At 35.7% G+C, this 19,164-nt stretch overlaps 1 protein-coding gene across 3 annotated transcripts in view; it reads left to right on the top strand.

The window, feature by feature from the left end:
- LOC149777695 (serine/threonine-protein kinase N2-like) overlaps positions 1-19,164 on the top strand; it is a 130,690-nt gene that overhangs the window by 40,169 nt on the left and 71,357 nt on the right. For all 3 annotated transcript variants that reach the window (XM_089938745.1, XM_089938744.1, XM_089938746.1), the window contains exon 2: positions 16,152-16,410. In XM_089938745.1, coding sequence (XP_089794871.1) covers positions 16,152-16,410 — 259 coding nt within the window. The remainder of the gene's footprint in view (positions 1-16,151; positions 16,411-19,164) is intronic.

The following is a 19,164-nucleotide window of genomic DNA, read 5'->3' as shown; positions in this document are numbered from 1 at the left end:
GAGTATGAGAAATGGCAGCTACGATTGGTCACACGGTCTCACTGACTTGACGGTGAACATGTTCTCTCAAGATTTTAAAGCACAAAAAAATTCTTCCGTGAAAAATAATTACACAGCTATAACAATCTGACTTTACTCTTAAATTTTTCCACACAAAATCGATGCGTACCAAAAATGTAAAATGGTTAAAATTGCTGTTAAACGTAACATACACTACATTGCTTAACAGTTAACAGGCAGGCCTATGTGTATGGAGTCAGATTGGTAACATGTGTTCTATTTATAGCACTCTGCACTAGGTAACTATTCTCTATGAGGTAAAGGGTTAATCAAAATTGAAATTTAACTTAGGACAGTAATGGTAAAATTACTGGCACAGCTGGAGCAGGGAACCATGCTGTGTCTATTTCGACTAGGACATTGAACCATTCTAAGCCTATTTCATTGAGGACAGGGAAGCATTCTAAGCCTATTTCAACTAGGACAGGGAACCATTCTAACCCTATTTCAACTAGGACAGGGAACCATTCTAAGCCTATTTCAGTGAGGACAGGGAAGCATTCTAAGCCTATTTCAACTAGGACAGGGAACCATTCTAAGCCTATTTCAACTAGGACAGCGAACCATTCTAAACCTATTTCAGGTAACTTTCAATTGAAAAAAGACTACAAAGATTTATGTGCTCTTTGTTACATTAACTTGTTATGGTCAAAAGATATCATTTTGCATCAAGAGTTGCAGTACCAGTATTGGCTTTGATGAGGCAAGACAGATTTGGACGCATTTTATTTCAAGCTGACTGGTCTCAGAGTGTTTTCATTGTTGATAGGAAACTTGTTCATTTATATACATTTAATCTCATTCCTGTCTTTACTTTCAGTTTCTGTGCTGAGCTTATTTCATATTTTGTACATTTATACCAAGAAAAAGTTTCACATAAGCTTGACATGTGGGTTGATGTTGTGATTCAGAATAAGTTTTACCTCATCAAGTTTTGGCAAGATGTGTCTGTTATTGAGATCTGCCATGCCAATTAACCCCTTTCATTACCAAACCTAGTTAAGTAGGGTAGGTATAGACTTAGAGGATTCACTTCTGACATTTACAGTAACTGTACAGTAGTTGTAACTGACAGCATATGAGGTTCCAGTTCCTCTTAGACAAATGAGTTTCAGTTGTAATAGTCTCCACTCGATATGAACTTGAAGTACTATATGATACCATTACAGGCAAGTCGATTTGTGCATTATTACTGGACATTATACATGCATGCTCACCTTTACATCATGTATTCATGGGGCCTCAGGGGATATTATTTCTATTACAGTCTCTATAATTAATGACTTGACTTCATCAGAAATATTTTGCACAGCATTTACTTCTATGTTACAAGAGTCATTAGATTTATTAGGTCATTTTGGCCCTTCTGCTTAAACGTGTCCATTGAATTTGTGTGAATTTCGCAGAGCAATCACAGTCACATGGATTACTGACATTACAAGTTGGAAAACAGTGTCCGAAACTGAAATAGGACTTGTAAAACACAGAAAATGCAGAATTAGAGATAGCATTAGAAGAATTTGAGGCAATTTCTTCCTTAATGGACCATTTGTTTCTAGACATAATTAGCACAGATTTTCTATATGACCATACCAACCAAAAGAGTTGCAGTTTTTATTTCCATGCCTGCAAACATTAAGTGTGGTGTCCTTTTTCACAGCAGATTAGCAGTACATTTGTGGTGGCATCTTTAGGCTGAAGATCTAACAGTTAGTGTCTTTGAGACAAGGTGCTGTGCTCTTATGAATGTTATATCTGTGATAGTACTTGTGTTGATTGCTACTATCAACATTTAGAAAGGCCTTTTATGGATGATGAGTACTTGTATTGTATGCCACCATCATGATTGAGAAAGGTCTGTTATGGATGATGAAGTACTTCAATTGAATACTGCCATCAAGATTGAGAAAGGACTTTTAAGGATGATGAAGTACTTGTATTGAATGCTGCCATCAAGATTGAGAAAGGCCTGTTATGGATGATGAAGTACTTGTATTGTATGCCACCATCATGATTGAGAAAGGTCTGTTATGGATGATGAAGTACTTCAGTTGAATGCTGCCATCAAGATTGAGAAAGGACTTTTAAGGATGATGAAGTACTTCAATTGAATGCTGCCATCAAGATTGAGAAAGGACTTCTAAGGATGATGAAGTACTTGTATTGAATGCTGCCATCAAGATTGAGAAAGGCCTATTATGGATGATGAAGTACTTGTACACTACCATCAAGATTCAGGAAGGCCTTTTATGGATGATGAAGTACTTGAATTGTATGCTGCCTTCAAGATTGAGAAAGGCCTTTTATGGATGATGAAGTACTTGCATTGTATGTTGTCATCAAGTTTGAGGAAGGCCAAATATGGATGATGGAGTGTTTTGTATGCTGCCTTCAGGATTGAGGAAGGCGTTTTATGGATGATGGAATACTTGTACACTACCATCAAGATTGAGGAAGGCCTTTTATGGATGATGAAGTACTTGCATTGTACACTACCATCAAGATTCAGGAAGGCCTTTTATGGATGATGAGGTACTTGTATTGTATGTTGCCTTCAAGATTGATAAAGGCCTATTATGAATGATCAAGTACTTGTACACTACCATCAGGATTCAGGAAGGCCTTTTATGTATGAAGTGCTTGCAGTGTATGCTATCATCAAGATTGAGTTAGGCCTTTTATTTATGATGAAGTACTTGTATTGAATGCTGTCAGCTAGATTGAGGAAGGCCTTCTATGGATAATGAAGTACTTGTATCGAATGCTGTCATAAAAAAAGGAAGGCCTTCTGTGGATGGTCCATACTTGTATTGAATGCTGTCTGCTACATTGAGGAAGGCCTTCTGTGAATGACGAAGTACTTGTATTGAATGATATTGTCAAGATTGAGAAAGTCTTATTATTGATGAAGTACATGCATTGTATTTTTTCATCATGATTGAGAAAGGCCTATAATGGATGATGAAGTACTTTTATTGAATGCTGCCATCAAGATTGAGAAAGGCCTATAATGGATGATGAAGTACTTGTATTGAATGCTGCCATCAAGATTGAGAAAGGCCTGTAATGGATGATGAAGTACATGTATTGAATGCTGTCATCAAGATTGAGAAAGGGCTTTTAGGGATGATGAAGTACTTGTATTGAATGCTGTCATCAAGATTGAGAAAGGCCTTTTATGGATGATGAAGTACTTGTATTGAATGCTGCCATCAAGATTGAGAAAGGCCTATAATGGATGATGAAGTACTTGTATTGAATGCTGCCATCAAGATTGAGAAAGGCCTTTTATGGATTATGAAGTACTTGTATGCTGTCATCAAGATTGAGGAAGGCCTTTTATGGATGATGTAATACTTGTATGCTGTCATCAAGATTGAGGAAGGCCTTTTATGGATGATGAAATACTTGTATTGAATGCTGTCAGCTGCATTGAGGAAGGCCTTCTGTGATGAAGTAGTTGTATTGAATGCTGTCAGCTACATTGAGGAAGGCCTTTTGTGGATGATGAAATACTTGAATGCTGCCATCAAGATTGAGCAAGGACTTGTATGGATGATGTAATTGCACTGTACGCTACCATCAAGATTGAGAAGGCCTGTTATCGATGATGAAGTATTGTATTGAATGCTGTCATCTAGATTCAGAAAGGCCAGTTGTATTGAGCTTTGATTGTATTTCAGTCTACATTTGTGAATTAAAGAGGATGTATTATGCTTTGGTTGTACATCAGTCTGTACTCTTGTCTTGAATCAAAAAGTATGTATTGGACTTTGGTTGTACATCAGTCTGTACTCTAGTTTTGAATCAAAAAGTATGCATTGGACTTTAGTTGTACATCAGTCTGTACTCTTGTCTTGAATCAAAAAGTATGCATTGGACTTTGGTTGTACATCAGTCTGTACTCTAGTCTTGAATCAAAAAGTATGCATTGGACTTTGGTTGTACATCAGTCTGTATTTATGGCTCAAAGAGGATGTACTGGGCTTAGGTTTTCAGCAGTCTGAATTTGTGACTCAAGGAGGATGTATTGGGCTTTTTGGTTGTACAGCAGTCTGTATTAACTCATTTTTCTACTTTCTTCAAGGTATGGCAGGCCCATTACACCCATCAAACCCATCTAGCCCATCAAGCCCATCAGGCCCATCAAGCCCATTACACCCATCAAACCCATCTAGCCCATCAAGCCCATCAGGCCCATCAAGCCCATTACGCCCATCAAACCCATCTAGCCCATCAAGCCCATCAGGCCCATCTAGCCCATATAGCCCATCAAACGCATCTAACCCATTATGCCCATCAAGCCCATCTAGCCCATTACGCCCATGAAGGCCATCAAGCCCCTCTAGCCCAAATAGCCCATCTAGCCCATCAGGCCAAGTTATAGCCCATCAGGCCCATCAAGCTTTTCTAGCCCATCAAGGCCATCAGCCCCATCTAGCCCATCAAGCACATCTAGCCCAAATAGCCCATCACCTCCTCTAGCCCATTAAGCCCATCTAGCCCATCACCCCCTCTAGCCCATTAAGTCCATCTAGTCCAGATAGCCCATTAAGCCCATTAAGCCCATCTAGCCCATTAAGCCCATCTAGCCCATCAAGCACATTCCATTTTAAATTAACTTTCCAAGATCTTACCAATGGTCAACTATCTTTTTTTCCTTCTGCATGGCCGCTCTTCTTTCTAAACTCTTGTTGTGTTGCTCACAGCTTGCAAGTGTGATTATGAATTAAAAAGTTACAATTTAGAACAACCTCGATGAACTTCAGACACCAGTTACACTGCATAACATTGTTCTGATCGTGAATCAGTCATTCCCTGTTTATCTGATGAAATGTTCTTTTATACATTTTCCTGACAAAAGCATTTTTCTTTTTGTTGTCATTTCTCACTCTGCATTTGTTTTTGTTTTCCTGCTGGCTGACTTGTAACTCCTAAAATTCATTAGAATTTTACTGTGAGTAAATAGCCATATTTCCTTGTTTCAAATAGTAGATATTTTTTTAAAATAACAGGCTTGTTATTACAGTTGCTTTTATTTTCACTGGTTTAGTTGAATCTCTTGGAATTATATAGTTAGAGCGAAGTTGGATATTTGCATAAATAACACAAAACAAACACTGACTTGTGAGAACTGTAACATAAGTGGCAGTCACTGGACTAAACTTTACTAGCCACTGAACTAAACTTTACTAGCCACTGGATTAAACATTACTAGCCATTGGACTAAACTTTACTAGCCATTGGACTAAATTTTACTAGCCACTGAACTATATTTTACTAGCCACTGGACTAAATTTTACTACTGGTAGCTATTGGACTAAACTTGACCAGCCATTGGACTAAACTTTACTAGCTGTTGGACTAGACTAGCCATTGGACTCAATTTTACTAGCCACTAGACAAAATTTTACTACTTGTAACTGGTAGCTATTGAACTAAACTTGACCAGCCATTGGACTAAACTTGACTAACCATTGGACTAAACTTTACTAGCCACTGGACTAAACTTTACAAGCTATTGGACTAAACTTAACTATATACTGGATTAAACTTGAAGAGCCACTGGACTAAACTTTACTAGCCACTTGACTAAACTTTACTAGTTATTGACTAAATTTTACTAGATACTGGACTTAACTTGACAAGCCTTTGGACTAAACTTGACAAGCCATTGGACTAAACTTTACTAGCCACTGGACTAAACTTGACTAGCTATTTGACTAAATTTTACTACTGGTAGCTATTGGACTAAACTTTACTAGCCATTGGACTAAACTTTACTATCCACTGGACTAAACATTACTAGCCACTGGACTAAACTTTACTAGCTATTGGACTAAACTTTACTAGCCATTGGACTATACTTTACTAGCTATTGGACTAAACTTTACTAGCCACTGGACTAAACTTTACTAACCACACAGGACTTAACTTTACTAGCCATTGGACTAAACATTACTAGCCACTGGACTAAACTTTTACTAGCCATTGGACTAAATTTTACTGGCCACTGAACTAAACTTTACTAGCTATTGGACTAAACTTGACTAGCTATTGGACTTGACTAGGTATTGGACTAAACTTGACTAGCTATTGGACTAAACTTGACTAGCTATTGGACTAAACTTGACTAGGTATTGGACTAAACTTGACTAGCTATTGGACTAAACTTGACTAGCTGTTGGACTTAACTTGACTAGGTATTGGACTAAATTTGACTAGCCATTGAACTAAAATTTACTGGCCACTGGACTGAACTTTACTAGCTATTGGACTAAACTTTACTAGTTATTGGATTATAGTAGCTATTGGACTATGAAAACTATTAGTCAGACATGACATACATTAATGAGCAGACTGTTACTAATTTTGAGCCTTGCTATAGGTGTTTTTTGTCAATCAGTGAAGCACATAGCAGGTTTTGTTTCTATATCAGTGTGCATTTCCTCATATTTCTTATTTCTGGGATTGGTGGTATTTATGGCTCATTGGAGCATTATTGCACTTCATTTGTATATAGGCATCCTTCGCCTCTCAACACTCTGGCGGTTCATTTTCTCTCCTTATATGGTATGCCCAGTAAAACAAGTTAGATCTGAATTTGAGGCTTAATTGTTAATGATTCGTCAGGCATGAATAGTGGCATGTTCTGAGAAAATCATGATGCTTAAACAGGCAGGTTTAAGTGATAATGAGACAATGATACACAAGGTATTCATGGGTATTTGGTCGACGCTAACCCAAAATCAGAGGGATCAGGCTAATGCTGTACACCCAACAGATGCTTATGCTGGCTTAAATGGTGGTAAATTCTGAGAAAATCATGTGATGGGAGGTTTAATTGGTAATGGTAACCATACATTAATGGTAGCATGTTCTGAGAAAATCATGTTTTGGGAGGTTTAAGTGGTAATGATAACCATACATAAATGGTAGCATGTTCTGAGAAAATCATGTGATGGGAGGTTTAAGTGGTAATGATAACCATACATTAATGGTAGCATGTTCTGAGAAAATCATGTGATGGGAGGTTTAAGTGGTAATGATAACCATACATGAATGATACCATGTTCTGAGAAAATCATATTTTAGGCAGCTTTAGGTGGTAACAATAAACAGGTTTGATTAGTTTTATATCCTGAGAAAACAGTGATATGTGAAGTCAGTTCAAGAAAGCCACTTCTCTTCCATGATGATTGAAATGTGCTAATGATGAATAAAAAGTAGTGGTGTGTGCTTATTAAAAGATGTACATTGATATGGTAGCAAATTGTATATGTTTTGTGCAAATGGCTTAACTTTGATACAAACTTAAAGAAGAAATTTTGTGTGTATGTATGTGTGTATATATATATATATATATATATATATATATATATATATATATATATATATATATATATATATATATATTATCCTCTGTCACTTCAACTGTTAGAAGATTGCTACTGGGCAGAATATATTTCCGTTTTCCATTGTGAAACACATTTAATTAAGTTTATTATGTCCACAATGCTAGTGAGATTGAGATTTATGCTTCATATTGGCTTGGTCTGTCATAGATATTGGAGTTTTGTGACACTGCGTTAAAAGGACTGCCCTTGTCTTACAAAAGGCACTCTTACCTCTGCTAAGTAGGTACTTCCTATCGACTTGGGAAGGTCAGGTCTAATCATATGATGCACAATTTATGAATGTGATAACTTGAAGGGGCTAAAAAGTACTGCTGTGAGGTGAACAAACATACAAATAATAATAGTAATAATAATAATAATAATAATAATAAGTTGGACTTAGTACAGCACCTAATGTTTAGATACTCCAAGCATTTTACAGTATTAGATAAACACATAAAAACATAGTCATTGTATCCACTAAGGATGCAAGATTGGGAGACAAAATTCCCCTTGGTGTCAGAATTGGGGGTCAGATTGACTAAAACACGAACTTTGATATCAAAACTGGGGGTCAAATAAAAACAATGGGATCCCTGAAGCATAAATGAGAGTAAAGGGAAACACTGATATAATTACAAGATGACTAAAATAAACACCATGAAATTATGAAACAAACACATGCTGATAATAATTAAGGAAGTAAACGTTTTTAAGGCTTCAAGTCTGTTGTCATAGTTCAAATAGGTGAGTTATTCCATCATACAAGAATTATGGTGAGACTTATTTGTTACACAAAATGATTTTCCCAAAAAATTCACATTTTTTTTAGATTTATTATCCATTTTGGTGTTACTGCCGACTTTGTTTGCAATAAACATCAACTGCTATATCTAGTGAGTTTTTAGTATATCAGGGTCTGTGTTCTTTGTTCAATGATTTAGTCCTAAGAGACTACATAGGTTCAACACATTGTGTGATGGCGTATCAGGGTCTTTATTGTTTGTTGAGTGATTTAGTCCTAAGAGACTACATAGGCCCAGTACATTATGTGATGGCATATCAGGGTCTGTGTTGTTTGTTCAATGGTTTAGTCCTAAGAGACTACATAGGTTCAGCACATTATGTGATGGCATATCAGGGTCTGTGTTGCTTGTTCAATGGTTTAGTCCTAAGAGACTACATAGGTTCAGCACATTATGTGACGGCATATCAGGGTCTGTGTTGCTTGTTCAATGGTTTAGTCTTAAGAGACTATATAGGTTCAGCACATTATGTGACGGCATATCAGGGTCTGTGTTGCTTGTTCAATGGTTTAGTCCTAAGAGACTACATAGGTCCAGCACATTATGTGACGGCATATCAGGGTCTATGTTGTTTGTTCAATGGTTTAGTCCTAAGAGACTACATAGGTGCAGCGCATTTTTTAAGGGCAGATCTGTGTATGTACAGTTAGCAGTTACTTCCAACTTACTAGTTAGTGCATACTGTATCTGAACACATGATGGGCTTAAATATGGCAGCCAGTATATTTGGCAGAGGAAGAATCTGGGAAGCACTATTTACCCACAAGAAAATACTGGCAAGCTTTCTTACTTACCTGATTTCTCAGAACTGATAACACACACCCACATGGCTATATGTGAAATGTGAGTGATATGTAAAGGCAAGCATCTTAGACCACTTGGCCACCTTGGGCCAGCATTAACAATTATAGTTTGTTATTGACATATTGTTTGCTGTTCAGTTGTTATGGTTACAAATTTGATAACCTTGAATATTTTGTTGATCTTTTTACCTGATCCCTTTTAGTTATATAGTGGGAGACGTGTGCTTTATCCCATACGGTAAAGAGGCATTAAATACTGCCATGCAGTGACTGATACTCCAGAGTGATCGATGAAAATGTTAAAAGTGGGAAGTCATTCTTCGTTATTAAACTCGTATGCTTTGTATAATTTATCCAAGCAAGGTGCGGAGCAAATACTTCTGCAGAATCAAAACAATTCAATTGGTTTCATTGTTTGATTCGATCAAAATGTTGTTAGTTATGTTCAGGTTTGTTTGAATTGATCAACATGTAGTTATGTTCAGGTTTGTTTGATTCGATCAACATGTTGTTAGTTATGTTCAGGTTTGTTGATTCAATCAACATGTTATGTTCAGGTTTGTTTGATTCGATCAACATGTTGTTAGTTATGTTCAGGTTTGTTGATTCGATCAACGTGTTATGTTCAGGTTTGTTTGATTTGATCAACATGTTTTTATGTTCAGGTTTATTTGAATCGATCAGCATGTTTTTATCTTAGGTTTTTTTGATTCAATAAACATGTTTTTATGTTCAGGTTTGTTTAAATCGATCAACATGTTTTTGTCTTCAAGTTTGTTTCAATCAATCAACATGTTTTTGTCTTCAAGTTTGTTTGAATCGATCAGCATGTTTTTATGTTCAGGTTTGTTTGAATCGATCAGCATGTTTTTAGGTTCAGGTTTGTTTGATTCGATCAACATGTTGTTAGTTATGTTCAGGTTTGTTTGAATTGATCAACATGTTGTTATGTTCAGGTTTGTTTGATTCGATATCAACATGTTGTTAGTTATGTTCAGGTTTGTTTGATTCAATCAACATGTTGTTATGTTCAGGTTTGCTTGATTCGATCAACATGTTTTTATGTTCAGGTTTGTTGATTCAATCAACATGTAGTTAGTTATGTTCAAGTTTGTTTGATTCGATCAACATGTTTTTATGTTCAGGTTTGTTTGATTCGATCAGCATGTAGTTAGTTATGTTCAGGTTTGTTTGATTCAGTTCGAGTAGATTTTGTATTCTGCTTTCTATACTTCCGTGTGTATTAATTTAAAATTATTTGGACACACAAAGAATATAAACTATTGTGGTTATGTGTAGGGCATAACCGATTAGCATTTTTCTACTGATTTATGATTCCGGATTTTGGGCATGAAATTTTTCCGATTCCGGATACGATTCAATTAATCGGAAATGCTAAATTAAAAGGTTTTTCAAATCAACTTTTTAAACCGTGTTACACACGTTTTGCATATCACACCGATGTCATAAGGGGAAGGATATGGCAGGACTATAGCAAAATGCAACGAAGTTCAAAGCCACAAAGAATACATGAAATTTTTTATTTTTTTGCCAGTTCCGACCCATTCTTTGTTCAACAATTAGTTGATCTTGCCGCCAGGCTTTTATTTTCCCGCCTTAATCATTTATGTCGGCAAGCGGCCAGTTCCATCCTGTACTTTATTCAACAATTAGTTGATCTTGCCGCCATGCTTTAATGTCACGGTCAAATAAAAATAAAACGGGCTTTTGTTTGGTCCTATAAAGTTGGCCTCTTGCGGAATCATTTTCTTTTAATACCTCATTAGCATGTGTCAGTGTATTCAATATTATGCCTTCATTATTGAGGATGTTGACATAAACGGGTAGGACTGTATTATATATTGTAATAAATTTAAATCTTTCGGTCTAACTCAAGTATTATCGTTTCACCCCATTGTGTTGACCATATTGGACTTTTCTGACTTCTTTATTAACGCACTATCGAATGACACGCAGTGTTAGACACGGTGCTATAGAAATTCAACTTTATTATTTTTATTATCCGAATCGGTCGTTCCTGCCTTGTCCGACTCCGATTAATCGGAAGTTCATACTATCCGGTGGAATCCGATTTCCGGATCAAAAGTCGGTTATGCCCTAGTTATGTGTACTGACCAGGGAAAATAATCAAGGCATTGATGTATAGAAGTTGAGCTTATACAGTGATGACTGACCAGGGAAAATAATCAAGGCATTGATATATAGAAGTTGAGCTTATACAGTGATAACTGACCAGGAAGAATAATCAAGGCATTGATATATAGAAGTTGAGCTTATACAGTGATGACTGACCAGAGAAGCTTGCCAGTGCATTGTCATTTAGGGATTGAGCATCTACTTTGATGAGTAACCAGAGAAACAGCCATTAGTGTTATGAGTTGAGCTTATATGGTGTTGACTAACCAGAGAAACTGGCCAGTGCAATAATATGTAGAAGTTGAATTCAAAATTTCAAAGTTTTTCTTGTGCAGATTTTAAATATCTGCCATCACCCGTGTGTCTTGAAAAACAAAAAGAGCACAGATTGATGCCTGTATACACAGTCCAATTGTGAAGACTGGGGGAAGAATCAACCATCTTAAGTGAACTAATAATAGTTTCAGATTGTTTACCTTTAACCTTGGATGATGCCACAGTTGAAGTTATTGATAGATTAAAGCAATATAATAACAGTGTTTCACTAAGCCTTTTAACCTTATTGGATAAAAATGTATAATGGGATGTAGGAAACATAAGTTTTATGTTCATAACACCACATAAATGCTACTTATATATTCATGTACCATTCTAGTTTATTTTGAAATAATTGTACAATGATTCCTAATAATGTAGGCTTTTAGCTCACATTACAAAGTACAGAGGGATAAACTAAAGTTGAGACTTTAGTTTTCTTTAGGGCAAAATATTACCTCTTTAGGGCAAAAGTTTATGTTTGAATTTTAGACTTTTTGGCGCGAGATCTAAAGCAAAGCAATCCAAACTGCACACAAACAGGTTAACCTTTGCAGAAAGTGGGAAATTTGGGGAATAAAGTGGCCATGACGTGAAAATCATGGGTCCAGTATGCAAAAATAAGTCCAAATTTTGTCGTTCTGCCCATGCACAAGAGAAATAGCCAGTCCAAAATATCTTTTATACACCTAGGCAATTGGCTAAGGAAAATCTGCCTAAAGCAGCTGTATTTGAATATATTCAAAAGTAACCCAGTGGCTAGTGAGTTAAGGGCTTAAGGAGAGTTAGCTAAAATGAACGTCCCTCTGGTATACATGGTTACCATAATAATGGCAAGTAAAATATCAGGGTAGTGAAATTCATTGTCAAGTATATGAACATCTTCCACCCTGTGAGACAAGGTTTATTTTTATGCAGTACCAAAGAGGGATAGCCATGGTAGCAAACTTAGTGGAGCATCGGACTTGTAAAGCCTGGGACCTGGGTTTGATACCTACCCAGACCAGCCTGAGTTGGCTGCCTGGTGTGTCATTGGGAAAGTCACTTAGCTTCCCATTTTCTCTACATGTTTCTGCCAATAAACTGCAAAAGTAATGCCTATTCACAAATCAGGGTTTACGGATGATGCTGATAACTACAGGCCAATCTTAATACTACCAAACTTGTCAAAATTGATTGAAAAACATGTACATGAATGGTTCATGTCATATTTAACCAAACACTTGCTGTTACACCCGAATCAATCAGGCTTTAGACAGAAACATTCATGTGAGACTGCCTTGGTCTCGCTGACTGATAAATGGCTTCAAGCACTTGACCAAGGTAGGATAATAGCATCTGTATTTGTAGATTTCAGGAAAGCGTTTGACATGGTGGATCATGAAATCCTTTTGATGAAACTGAAAATTTACCAATGTGATGAAAGCAGAATTACATGGTTTACTTCATACTTAAGTGGGAGAACACATGTTTATTTAAATAATGTTGTGTCTGAACCTGGAACAATCAGATATGGAGTACCACAAGGCTTAATTATAGGTCCATTACTATTTATATTATTTATTAATGACCTACCACTTTTACTAGGAGACTCAGTTTCATCTACAGATCTCTATGTAGATGACACAACATTTTCACACATCCAAAACACAAAGCATGAACTGGAAATTTCTTTACAGGATGCCCTAAACAAACAGGAAAACTGGTGCACATGTAATGGCATGGTGGTAAATACTTGTAAAACTAAAATATTGCTTATCTCAACTCTGCAAAAATGAACAAATCTTGGTAGTGATGAACTATTTCTGACATGGAAGGATACAAATTTGCAATTGGTAGATAATTTTCATGGACTGAACATATAAAATATATCAGTAAAAAAACATTAATTCAAGTTTATGGCTTCTCCCTAGGATAAGACATTTTCTCCCTGAAAGGCACAGAAAACTACTTTATAACAGTAGCATGCAACCCAATTTAGACTTCTGTGACACAGTATGGGGTAATTCAAATGATAAAAACATAGCAAAACTAGGATATCTTCAGAAAAGATCATTTGGACTAGTATCAATCCAGAAAGAAAGCAAGGAAAATTTATCTGGTAAGTTAAAAATATTTCTTTTTAAGACCGAATCCGGTTGAGAAAAGCCAAATTAATGAACAGGATATCAAATAATAGTGTTCCTGCATATTTACAATCACTATTCCAGTATTTGCTACCTGGTAATACTCCCCAACTGCGATCTATGTCTACCAAACATTATAGAATTCCCAAACCAAATAAGGAAGTATTCAAAAAAAAGTTTCCAGTACTGTAGAACTTTGGAATAATATTCCAGTTGAGATTAGAAATGCCCACTCTATTTACTTCTTCCAAACATCCAATAGCTTCATTGATGCAGGTAAAATAAATAAATTCCTTTGTATGAGGGTCTCAAGGTCGATTAGTTCTTCAGCTAACTCTATTACTCTCTTTAAATAAAGTCCTTGTTATTATTATTATTATTATTATTATTAATGTATTTAAAGTGTCATTAAAACCAACAAAAACAGAAAGAAAGGCACCAAAGAACATCTTTAGCTTTTTAAAAGAATAGTTTATGTAACCAAAATTTGGTGTTATTTTTAAAGGCTAATTTTTTTACCTTTGTCTTTAATTTTGCATACCTTTAAAGAAAGTGAATACCTTTACAGGTGTACAGCTTTCTTTCTTTTTTGGTAGGGTTTTATCTTCCTACAGTTTCTTGCTAGTTTTGTATCTGTAACATTTTCAGAACTTTTAATTGGCGATGTTTAGCCACTATAGTACTGATATGCCATTAAACCAAGGACTTAAAGATTTAATTGGAAAGCAGATTCAAATATAGGCGCATAGATGTGGGATATCAAAATCTCCGACACAAAAAGTAAAGGAGTAAGTACAATGTCCAACATAGATCATGGGTTACAAGCAAAAAAAAACCACTATTCTGACACAGATGAGTTTTCAGTGGGAGTAGGCTGCACACCATTGATCATCAGGTGTCGTCACAGGCAGTTTAATTGGAGCCAAGTACTTTGTTCATATTGTGTGTGACACTGTTTCATGACAGGTTGGTAACATTTTTCACAAGGAGTTTAGATGAACTTCCTACTTCCTGGTAGATGTTCCAATTACTTGTCATATTCATCATGTATGTGAAACAGGGCTTTTGAGAATATAACCTTTCTCTTATCTCAGCACTACATTGAAACACTAGCCAGCTGAAGTGTGCATTGCATAGACTTAAAAAAGGTTATGGTAAAACATGTATGTAGACATTAAAATAGTTTGTGTATCTAGTCATTAATGACTCAATTAAGTCATGAAATTCTATTATGTTGTATAAAATAGTTTGTGTATCTAGTCATTGGCAACTCAATTAAGTCGTGAAACTCTATTACGTTAGTGAAATTTATCATCCATAGAATTTCTTTGAGAGTCGAAATTTCCCTTGAAAAAATTTTAAGAGAATTTTTCAAAGCAAATCTGCAATTTTTTCCTTTGGGACTTATACTTTGCCTGTAAATTTAAAAAGGAAATGCCAGTCTGAGATTTGGGCAGTTTTATTTATGTTGTGTTAAAAATGGAAACCCAGTCTAAGATGTGGCCAGTTTTATGTATGTTGAATAGTAGAGTTTGTTCTTTTAAAATGCACATTTATTTCTTTTTCTTCAGTGTTAATATCAAGCAGAAATGAATGATAACATGTCATTGACTTTCAGCCTTTTATGAAGGAATAAGGACAAAACAAGATTTATTGTACTACCTTTCTAAACTTCCTCAGGCTAACTACAGATGTACATATATCCATCATTTTCGCATTATATTCATAGTTTTTGGCATCAGATCTGCAAAATCTGTGATACACATCATGTTTATGTCGTCAAGTACATATCCATTGTGCTTAGTACTGGTAGTCGTACTTAAAATGAAAGCTTCTCTTTTTTTTTGGTACTTGATCTATGCAACATTGGAAATCAAAATGTTGAGTGCCATTATTCATCCCTCGACTTTGAACAATTACAGGTGAGACAGTGTAAATTTAAATTTTCTTGACCATGCATGTCCACATGTACATGATTATGCACTATCAGGTTTCCACCTAAAACAATTTTCATGCTTTCATATTGATATGTCATTTTTTGTTTTCCAGGCTAATTTGTTGCTGTTTTCAGCCTTTGAGTTTTTAGCCTTGCTTAAGGTTCAAAAATATTTAAAAGGTTTACTTTTTTAAAGGCCCACTGTATAATATGAGTGAGATATAGCCATCACTGCTTGTCTATCCGTCTTTAAACATTTTTGTTTCCAGTGCATTATGCAATTCAAACTGTTCAGTGTGTTTAAAATGATCTTGGAACACATTTCGACCTAGTTGTACAGTAGTGCCTGATGTTGAACACATTTCAACCTAGTTGTAAAGCGGTGCCTTTTTGTATTTACAATTTTCAGTATCCTACAGTCTTTATGTTACCAAGGAAAGAAAGCGTAGCATAAGTAGTACAGTATATAAATGGAAAGTGTAGGTTGGTGTCTTTTCAGTTAGGGACCAGGGGATTTGTCATTTCTAGATGTTGTTGTTTTATGTTTACAGCCAGTCCCGATGAAGGAACACTTTAGCAGCCAGCAGGAAATAGAGGAATACCGAGAGGTACTAAAGCGAGACATCCGCAAAGAAATGAAGATTAAAGAGGGTGCGGAGAAACTGCGAGAGGTGACAACAGACAAGAAGAGTCTTACAAACATCTCTAGCATTGTGAAGAAAGCCAACATGAGATTGCAAGAACTTCAACAAGAGCTGCAAGAGACCAGCGCTTACTTCCTGGTGAACTCTGGGGACAACTTCACAAATGGTTTGTTTCTAAGATCTGTTGCTTTGATTGTCGCATGGCCTTGAATTTTTTAGACTGAAAATTTAATCGTTTTTTTACTAATCTCAGAAGAGATTATCTGATCATTGTTTGCAATGTTAATTCATCATTGTCAGCAATGTTATCTCCTGTTCCACAATTTTATGTCATCATTATCAGGAGTGTTGAATTTTGTAGTGAACAAGGATGGAAATTTGCATTAGTGGGTCATATACAATGTACTTGTTAAGATCAAATGTGCAAACATAATTCAAATGATCTGTTGAACATTTCTAATGTATTTTTAAGAGTGTTAGTTACCAATTATTAAGCTCATTGATTTAGTGGAATCAGATATCAGCTGATGCTACAATACCGCATTCTGTCAAAGTACTAAATTGAAGTATGTTACCATACATAGGCATATTCATGATGACAAAAACATTTTGGGATATTTTCAGTGCACACAGCCAAAAATGTGCTTTACAGATTCACTATAGGTACAATGTCAGCCTATATGATGTACTGAATATGAACTTTTGATCCCAACATTCTAAAATATATGGATATTTGTTCATGTGGGATATGTAACCATATTAAGATCAGTTGTACAAAGTTAAATTCAAAAAATCTGTTTGAATATTTCTTATATAATCATATGTGGCCGAGTGGTCTAAAGCACTCTCCATTTCAGATCACTGCCATCTCACCTCTGTCTGCATGGGTTCGAGTCTAGGATTCGGCCAATGTGGGTATGTGAGAAAGCTTGCCAGTAGCTTCTCGTGGGTCAGTGGTTCTTCGCGGGGTTTTCCTGGATTCTTCCTCCACCATTAATACTGGCCGCCATGCATAGCCATTCTTGTGCTGAAAAATGGCGTTAAACCCCACAACAACAACAATGAGCAAATTAACGTATTTATCATATATGTTGGGACACCAAAATTAATTTTAAAAGTAAAATTTTTGTACACTGTATGTTCTGGGGCACATAGTTTTTTCCGAGTCCTTCATAGTGGGACACATTTTAAATCATTCGAAAATTATGTCGGAAAATACACTCAAACTGAAATTTTATTACAAGAAATATAAACTTTGTTCTTGAGATAAAACTCTTAAATCCACAACATCTCATCAACACAACCTTTCTCCTGCACATGTATGATCCATTCTTTTAGTGAATGAATATATTTTTTAGCTTTCTCATGCCGTGAAAAATTGTTGGAGGCAACACATCACCGGAAGCAGAAACTGCAAGGACTAAAGTCAGATTTTTTAAAATCTGCACCACTCTAATTCTCACACTTTTGACCTCCATCTTATCGTCAGTCCATCCAGGAATGCGATCAGAGTACGCTAGAATTTCATCCATGTTAATGATCATACTGATCAGCAAAATGATCTGCTTCTCTTCTGGCCTTCAAAAATTCATCACATGATTTTATTTTCTCCAAATCTTCTGGACGATGCTGGATCATGGACGTCCATGCATGAAGCACTATATTGTGTCACTTTAAAAATTGTTTCAGTTTATTTCCCAAATTACTGTGAATACTGGTGAAAAGGAACCAAAGTTAGTTTACATATATCAGCCGTCTTTGTATATTAAGGAGGAAAAAAAATCAGCACACTTAAAAGAATCCATAGTCGGCTTCCAATGTCAGCTTGCCTTGCAATAGAATAACCTTTGTATTTATATTCTTTTTTAAATAAATGGCTTCAGAGTATCCAAAGTCGGCTTCTGAGGTTGGCTTGCTTTGTAGTAAATAATAAGCTTTGTCTTTGATGTCCTGTCAGTAAGTTCAAAGAAGGAGTTTACTGCTCACTACCAGTTGTGTTTATTCACCACCCGGGCTTCTATGTGCTTGGCATCTGTAGTAATAATCAATACAAAGAAGCATTGATGTCTGTGGGTAAATAGTAATGATACTTTTGTAAGCCATGCTGGCGAAAAGATTGTTACTTACACTCAAGTGAATGTGTTTTCAAATAATGATTTTTATTTGCGATATACTGTCATACAGTAGACCTAGATATAATTCAATCTTGATTATTTTGTGCCCAACACCATGTCATGAGTGAATGACAGTTGGCTTCAATATAACGGTTGATTATTTCCCTCTCGTTTGCAATTTTGTTGGATCCAGTTTTCAGTCGGATAACATATTCAAACCTTTGAGCACAACTAAATGCAATTTGTTTCACAATGTTCATGTCAATGAACGTGGCGTGTTTTATCAGACATAAGTGATACTCCTTACAGTACAAAACCCTATGCTACATATATGGATTTCGTGGATATATTTTATTCTTTAAGGCTCATGTTGAAATAAAAATGAATAAATGATAACAATACAAGGTTAGTTTCTTTCTTTTTGTTATCAAATAAGTGTTTTCTTTATCTATTTTATTGCAGTGTGCATGGGGCAGGGAGCACAAATGCAGTACAAATTTATTTTGTTTCTTAATTCTTGGGACATATGATCTAGGTGAAAAAAGTTTCACCATAAGTTCTGGGCGAGGAAAAAGAATATTTTATCGCATCCTAATATATATAGTAAATATGGTATCTCTTTTATGACTAAATACTCAGAGACGTTGAGTGACAGTTGTCATAAGCTTGTCTTCTGGTGACCTAAGAATTATAATACGGCAATTAGGAAGTGACATCAACACTTTTATAAATTACAAAGATAACATGTTCGGTGTTAAAAACATTTGACACGTGGTAATTCCTGGCATAATCCACTTCTCCGTCCA

This window comes from Sinohyriopsis cumingii, chromosome 17 (genome assembly GCF_028554795.1).
Source record: "Sinohyriopsis cumingii isolate HCF-2022 chromosome 17, ASM2855479v2, whole genome shotgun sequence".
Lineage (NCBI taxonomy): Eukaryota > Metazoa > Mollusca > Bivalvia > Unionida > Unionidae > Sinohyriopsis > Sinohyriopsis cumingii.
This window is presented reverse-complemented; position numbering and strand designations above follow the sequence as displayed.